Here is a 7,712-nt window from a genome sequence, read left to right as displayed (position 1 = left end):
GGTCGATCACAAGCTGAATATCTAGGGTTGTCAGAGAATTCTGTGACGAGGCCAAATGCCAGTGCATTTGGCCCCCCGAAATCCGTGGCGGAACAAAGCCCCCGCCCCCCAACCCACAAAAGGCGCGTGAAACAGACCACTTACCTGCTGCCATCCGCACTGACTTGCGAATGGTGGCTGCCCTGCGGCCGCCATTCGCTTCCTGATCATAACCATCCGTGATAGGCTATGTAAATACTTATGTAGCCTATCACAGCAACCCCCCCCCCAATCAGCGTACACAATTGGTGGCGGCTATGGTGGCCGCCATTTGTGTTCCCTATCTTTCGCCGTTTTATCCTATGTAAATATTTACGTAGGCTATTACGGCGAAAAAAAGGGGAACGCTAATAGCATAGTGGGCACTATTTGCGTTCCCCTTTTTTTTGCCGTAATAGCCTATGTAAATCTTTACGTAGGATAAAATGGCAAAAAATAGGGAACGCAAATGGCATCCGCCGTAGCTGCCGCCATTTGCGTACGCTGATTTTTTTTGGGGGGGCCCTGCTGTGATAGGCTACGTAAATACTTACATAGCCTATCACGGCAGCCTGGCTGGACGCAAATGGCGGCCGCTATGGGGGCCGCCATTTGCCTCCGCAGCAGCCCGTCCACGGCTGGAACGCCGGCTGTGGACGGCCCTGGCTGGCTGGTTGCGGAGCTGCACAGAGCAGAGCCGGCCAGGCAGGATTCCAGGTGGGAGGACCGGATCGCCTCCCCCACGTCGAGGATTCTGGGGGGAGGGACGGAGTGCCTCCCCCCCCACCGTGAAGCACATCCGCGAAAAGCTAAGTGACTTTCGTACATCCCTATGAATATCATCCAACAATGTGATGTGGCTGCAAAAAAAGGCAAATGCTCTTTTGGGCTGCATTAACAGAAGCATAGCTTCCAAATCCCAGGAAGTACTAGTTCCCCTCTACTCAGCACTGGTTAGGCCTCATCTGGAGTACTGTGTCCAGTTCTGGGCACCACATTTTAAGCAGGATGCAGACAAACTGGAGAGGGTTCAGAGGAGGGCAACAAAGATGATCAGGGGACTGGAAACAAAGCCCTGTGAGGAGAGACTGAAAGAACTGGGCGTGTTTAGCCTGGAGAACAGAAGACTGAGGGGAGATTGGATAGCGCTCTTCAAGTACTTGAAAGGTTGTCACAGAGAGGAAGGCCAGGATCTCTTTTCGATCACCCTAGAATGCAGGACACGGAATCATGGGCTCAAGTGACAGGAAGCCAGATTCTGGCTGAACAACAGGAAAAACATCTTGACTGTTAGAGCAATATGACAATGGAACCAATGACCTAGGGAGGGGTGGGCTCTCCCACACAGGGGGTATTCAAGATGAGGCTGGACAGCCATCTGTCAGGGATGCTCTGACTGAGCAGGGGGTTGGACTCGATGGCCTTGTAGACCCCTTCCAACCCTACTATTCTATTATTCTATCATCGTGGTTCATGTGAAGGTGTTTCTTGGGTAATTGTCTGGCCAAGCTCACCTGTCGTACCCACCCACCAACCCTGGCCCATGTCAAGAGTGTGGAGCTGCATCGGTAAGGTCTCACAAGGACATTTTTCTCCAGCTGAATGGGGAGTTCAGGATGTTGCAGAGTTGATGCAACTTCTTCCACGTGTAATTATCAAAATCATAGTGATTTTTTCCTCTTTCTGCCAAACCTCCAGAGATCTTGTCAAGGGTCACCTCTGAGTCCGCTGACGTAAACATCAGGATACAAAGCAACGCAGGGTGATGTCTTGAATCCCAGTGTGAATGGACGGCACATGAATGCCTGCTGTGCCACGCAGAGCTTAGGGCAGGCGAGGAGGCTGTGTGGGTTCGGAGTTTATGTCCTGGCATCCCCTTCAGATGTGCAGCTGTGCCTGGCTGGGCTCCATTTGGACTGGGAAAGCCACAGAAGCCTCGGATGAGGAATGTGGCGTCCTCTAATCACACATTTAATCAGTTCAGAGGAGCTGGCAGGAGGAGGAAGGCTGTGCCAGGCGTTCCCAGAATGATTCTGCTATGGCTGCTGCTGCTGCCCCAGGCAGCCTATGGGATGCTCCAGGCCAGATGCCCCTTGACCCTGGAAAGGGATGAATCGGCCCCGCTGAACCACTACAGGCCGGGGGACCTCCTCGTCGGCGGGGTCACCTATGCCACAGGAGCGATGTTCCTGCCATCCACTTTCGACAAGCCGCCTTCTATCAACCTGGACTGGTAAGTCCTAACATAGGTGATGGAGCTGCTTAGTTCTGCTCCACTTGCTACTTGCTTCCTGCCCTCCAGTCATCCATCACAATCAGGGACTGTCCTCTCATCTGTTCCCTGGGAAGTCACTGTCCTATTTTGCCTTGGGGGTGTCTGTGTGCACCAACACGGGGCTCCATTCAGTGCACAGCCTGCTGGTGCGTTTGACGTGCATCCCGCCTTTCTGCCAGTAACATGGCTCTCAAGGCAGAGCAAAAGGCACTCAAGAGTGGTGATATATTGCAAGGCGATTTGATCGAGGGCACTCAGGGCCTTTGGACCAGAGGACAGCTGCTGTTCCGAAGCTGAAACTGCCACCAGTTGGGCTCCTTTGGAACTTTGGACAAGGGGCAGGGGGTCTTTCTGCCATCTTGTTAATGTGCAGTAGAAACATCCACTTTTGGTTTTGACGTGGTTAAGGGGGAAGAGCTCTTCTCCCTGCTTCTCTATTCCCCCCCTCTCTATCCCCACCCGCCACCTCATGACTGCCTATTAAGATTGTAAATGTTTGTCTGGAAACCAAGTCCAAAACATCTGGAGGACTCCAGGTTGGGAAGGCTGCATCAGGGAAAACTTCCTCATGGAACAAGCTGTTCGGCTGTGGAACTGGCTGCCTCAGGAAGGGGAGGGCTCTCTGCCTGGAGGGATTTCAGCAGAGGCTGGGTGGCTGTCTGTCAAGGATGCTGTAATTACTTCCTACTCTGCAGATCCTGCATCGAGCAGCGGGTGAACTTGATGCCCTCCAAGATCAAAATGCTCAGATTCCTGTCCTAGTGATCCCCAACATGGAATTTGCCATTTTCACAGCAGCAGCACACTAGATTGGTTCTATCATCCCAGAGTGCAGAATACAGAATAATAGGCTCAAGTTACAGGTAGCCAGATTCCGGCTGAACGTCAGGAGAACCTTCCTAACTGTTAGAGCAATACGACAATGGAACCAATGACCTCGGGAGGTGACAGGCTCTCCCACAGTGGAGGCATTCAAGATGAGGCTGGACAGCCATCTGTCAGGGATGATCTGACTTGGATTCCTGCGTTGAGCAGGGGGTTGGACTTGATGGTCTTGTAGGCCCCTTCCAACCCTACTATTCTATGATTCTATGAATTATAGAGCTGCAGTGAAATGAACCTCCCACATCCAAGAGGACTCGTGAATCTTGCTGCTGTTATTGTGTTGTTATTATGACAGATAATAACACAGATATTCTAAGGGTTCTGGCAGAAATTTCAAAAGAGATGCAGAGCAAAGGGTCTAGAGGGGGAGGTTCAAGAGAATGCAACCCAGCAGGTGAGGACGAGAGAACTCCCCCCCTCCTCCCCCCACCCCTCACACACACATGTGCATTCACACTGGAAAGACCTGTTCAGTTACATACTTTCCAACTTATAGGCTTGTTGTTCTATTTTGCCACATCCATGCATCCCCCACCTTCTTTTAAGTAGCTCCCACTCCCTTTAGCAGAGTCTTCCCCAGCCTCGTGCTTCAGATGCTTTGGATTTCAATTCCCATGAGCCCCAGCCAGCATGGCCAATGCTCAGGAATTTGGGGAGGAGTTGTAGTCCAGAGCAACTGGGGGGCTCCAGGCTGGGAAGGCGGCCTTGGAGTAAGGCCCATCATTTAATGAACATTAATCCTCACTCATTGTCCTGCCGCTATTTCTCCCTCAATTCAAGGGTTGAATGTGCCTGATTCCAGCACCGGGGCGCACATCTGCTCTGGTTTTGTTTTGAAATGGATCCGGCTCTTGACCCTGGACACACATTCCCCAGCTGAGCCTACACAAGCGGAGCATTAAGTGGGGTGTGGCTCTAGTCTTGTGCTCCTGGCTTTGGTTCAGGTTCAGGCCTAGCATGAGGAATGTCCTAGAAATGTAATGTAGATATTTATACTGCCTTGGAAGGCTCATGGGGTCAAAGAAGCAAAGAAGCTCATGGACTAAAGAAGCAACAACTGAATACAATTGTTTCATTGCAGACAGGATGAGAATGTAACACTTTTCTTTCTTTCTTTCTTTCTTTCTTTCTTTCTTTCTTTCTTTCTTTCAGGAAAGGACACACAGAGTACTGGAAGATCCTCTCCTTCTTGTTTGCCACTCAGGAGATCAACCAGAATCCCGGAATCTTACCCAACATCACCCTGGGCTACAACACCCATGACAACTATTTCGATGCCAGAATGACTTCGGATGCCTTGCTGGACCTGCTCTCTCCTGGACAGGCAAACATTCCCAACTACAAGTGTGGGAGACAGAATCATCCATTGGCTGTTCTGGAAGGGACAGACATCGCCATCCAGATTTCAACCATCTTGGGCGTCTACAAAATTCCACAGGTGTGTGTGTGTGTGTGGGGGTTTGCAGGCTGAACCCAGCTCTTTCAGTTCGTCTCCAAGGAAACAAAAAAGTCTATGAGGAACTTCAAAAGGAGCTTCCCCTCCCCATGAATATAGGTGGTCATGATCCACAGTGGATTGCAAAGTGTTAAGGTCTTCCTATCACCATACCACAGTCACAATCTGTATTGGGGGGAGCTCCCTAGATATTTGTGAAAGCTATTGAAATCCTGTACTCAAGGCCAATTCATATGATTAAAATCTTGGCATTGTTGTCGATCACAAGCTGAATATGAGCCAACAATGTGATGTGGCTGCAAAAAAAGCAAATGCTCTTTTGGGCTGCATTAATTGAAGCATAGCTTCCATATCCCAGGAAGTACTAGTTCACCTCTACTCAGCACTGTGTAGGCCTCATCTGGAGTACTGTGTCCAGTTCTGGGCACTGCACGTTAAGGATGCAGACAAACTGGAGAAGGCTCAGAGGAGGGCAACGTGGGGACTGGAAACAAAGCCCTATGAAAAGAGACTGAAAGAACTGGGCATGTTTAGCCTTGAGAAGAGAAGACTGAGGGGAGATATGATAGCACTTTTCAAGTCCTTGAAAGGTTGTCACAGAGAGGAAGGCCAGGATGTCTTCTCGATCATCCCAGAGTGCAGGACACAGAATAATGGGCTCAAGTTACAGGAACAGTCATGACTGTTAAAGCAGTATGACAATGGAACCTATTCCCTAGGGAGGTGGTGGGTTCTCCTGGCTGGAGAGCCATCTGTCATTGATGCTGTGACATGGATTCCTTCACTGAACAGGGGGTTGGACTCGATGGCCTTGTAGGCCCCTTCCAACCCTACTATTCTATGATTCTATGATTCTATGTGTAGTTTGCTCCTCATTCATATGCTTATAGATCAGAAAGTACGGAGGCCCTCGGGGACATCAATGGTGGGGGAGGGAAATGACTTTGCAGCTCATGGACATCCCTCAAAATCAAGCTTGCTTCTATTCTGGGTTCTGTTTCTTGCCCAAGTTCAAAACCGCTGGGAAAGTGGGATGAACTCTTTGGAACTTGCTTCTCTCAGGAGATGCTCGGTAATTTAGGGCATGTTTGATTTTCAGTGATCTATCATTATGAAGCCGAGCTTTTTATTTGTCATAACATCAAGATGATTTGTTCCATTGGTATGAAGTTCAGCACATATAATTTCCAGTTAAAAGGTCTAATCTGGGAAGGTTTCAGAAATATCTGATGAAGAACTGACATTTGGTTGTGAAGCAAAGCAAACCACAAATCTCTTCCTTTCTTTGCCAGGTCAGTTATGCTTTTGTTTCTCATGTTCTGAGTGATAAAACTCAGTTCCCCTTTTTCCACCGGATGGTCCCCAGAGAAGGGACCCAGTACCAGGGGATTGTCAAAGTGCTCCTGCATTTCCGATGGACGTTGATCGGCCTCGTTGCTCCGGACACTGACAACGGAGAGAGATGCATGAGGGCCTTGACCCCCGAGCTCATCAGGAACGGCGTTTGTGTTGCTTTCTCACAAAGCATCTCAGGACTGAATAGGAACCAAGTGGAGTTCCCTCATCCTTCATTCCAGAATTGGAGACAAGTCAACGTCTTTGTTTATTGTGCAGAGACTAGATACTTCTTAACTGGACTAAATGTTATGCAACAGTATGTGGAAATATTGATGAAACCCATCGTAGGGAAAGTCTGGGTCACAACAGCTATGTGGGACTTTACCTTGGAGTTGAAATATTTTCATCCTTCTTTCCAATATATCTTTGGTATATTTTCCTTCAGTCTCCAGCCAAATAAAAGGACAAAATACGATGATTTCTCACCTTTTTCCTTTACTATCAAACAGTTTGTGGAAAATGCCTTTAGTTGCTCCTATTCAAAGCACGCATTGTCAGTGAAAGGTTGGACAAGATGCAGGGAGAACGAGAAAGTGGAGGCCCTGCCCCAAGAGGACGCGGAGAGAATCCTGTCTCTCGACAGCCATGTCATTTACAACACCGTCCAGGCTGTGACTCGTGCCTTGGATGCCGCGTCTTCGTCAAGATCCAAGGGGAGGGTGGTGGAGGGTGGAAGCAGGCTGGATGTTCAAAGGCTGCAGCCATGGCAGGTATTCCTTTTTCCATTCACAGTCAACTCCGTTGAACATGGCAGTGAAATATACCATTCCAGCATGATGGCCTTGAATTTAGATGCTGAGAACATAAGAAAATGAGATGAAATGTATGATATTTATAGACCTTTAAAACGGCCTGTGCTGCTCCTTCTTTTGGCCCCCTTGCGCTGGACACAGAGGACTCAACCCATCTGGTCAGAGCCCCCATCATTGGTGGAACTCCTCTGTGTCCTCACTGGCCCATTGCCCTTGCTCCTCCACTGGGGTCAGCCGTCTCTCTGCTCCTTCCTGCCTCCCGAAGGGGCAGCTATTTTGGCACCTACCTGGCGCCACTGGGGCACCTCCTTCCCTCCGTCTTTTGTCTGTGGAAGTGTCATCTGGAATCTCAAGTGTTGCCTGGATATATGGATGGCTCATGTGCTGCTGTACTTTTTCCACTATGTGCTGAAGTGTTTCTTGCATCTAGTCCCCCCCCGATTATTATTAATGATGATGATGATGATGGAGGATCTTGGAATTGTTGTTGATCACAAGCTGAATATGAGACAAGAATGTGATGTGGCTGCAAAAAAGGCAAATGCCATTTTGGGCTGCATTAATAGAAGCATAGCTTCCAAATGCCGGGAAGTACTAGTTCCCCTCTACTCAGCACTGGTTAGGCCTCATCTGGAGTACTGTGTCCAGTTCTGGGCACCACATTTAAGAAGGATGCAGACAAGCTGGGGAGGGTTCAGAGGAGGGCAACAAAGCTGATCAGGGGTCTGGAAACAAGGCCGTATGAGGAGAGACTGAAAGAACTGGGCATGTTTAGCTTTGAGAAGAGAAGACTGAGGGGAGATATGATAGCACTCTTCAAGTACTTGAAAGGTTGTCACAGAGGCGAAGGCCAGGATGTCTTCTCAATCATCCCAGAATGTCTTCTCGATCATCCGCAGCCTGGGGGTCATTTTGGACTCCCAGCTGT

General features: G+C 49.3%; 1 protein-coding gene across 1 annotated transcript; it reads left to right on the top strand.

The window, feature by feature from the left end:
* The first annotated feature begins 1,258 nt into the window (after positions 1-1,258).
* LOC146356695 (vomeronasal type-2 receptor 26-like) lies at positions 1,259-6,847 on the top strand. Its single transcript, XM_084830267.1, has 3 exons — positions 1,259-2,251; positions 4,331-4,616; positions 5,927-6,847. Exons 1-3 carry the CDS (start codon positions 1,959-1,961, stop codon positions 6,845-6,847), a joined length of 1,500 nt encoding a protein of 499 aa, XP_084686393.1. The 5' UTR covers positions 1,259-1,958.
* Positions 6,848-7,712: the final 865 nt, after the last annotated feature.

Source organism: Heloderma suspectum, chromosome 2 (assembly GCF_057233095.1).
Source record: "Heloderma suspectum isolate Gila_16-S chromosome 2, 16-S_ref, whole genome shotgun sequence".
Lineage (NCBI taxonomy): Eukaryota > Metazoa > Chordata > Lepidosauria > Squamata > Helodermatidae > Heloderma > Heloderma suspectum.
Note: the sequence above shows the minus strand (reverse complement) of the source record. Positions and strands in the feature narration are given on the sequence as shown.

What these genes read in the sequence shown, in the direction of transcription:
- LOC146356695 (XM_084830267.1), top strand. Translation starts at nt 1,959, where the DNA reads ATGAGGAATGTGGCGTCCTCTAATCACACATTTAATCAGTTCAGAGGA. An exon ending in CCTTCTATCAACCTGGACTG is followed by an intron (nt 2,252 to 4,330) that starts GTAAGTCCTAAC and finishes TCTTTCTTTCAG; the next exon opens with GAAAGGACACACAGAGTACT. An exon ending in GCGTCTACAAAATTCCACAG is followed by an intron (nt 4,617 to 5,926) that starts GTGTGTGTGTGT and finishes TTTCTTTGCCAG; the next exon opens with GTCAGTTATGCTTTTGTTTC.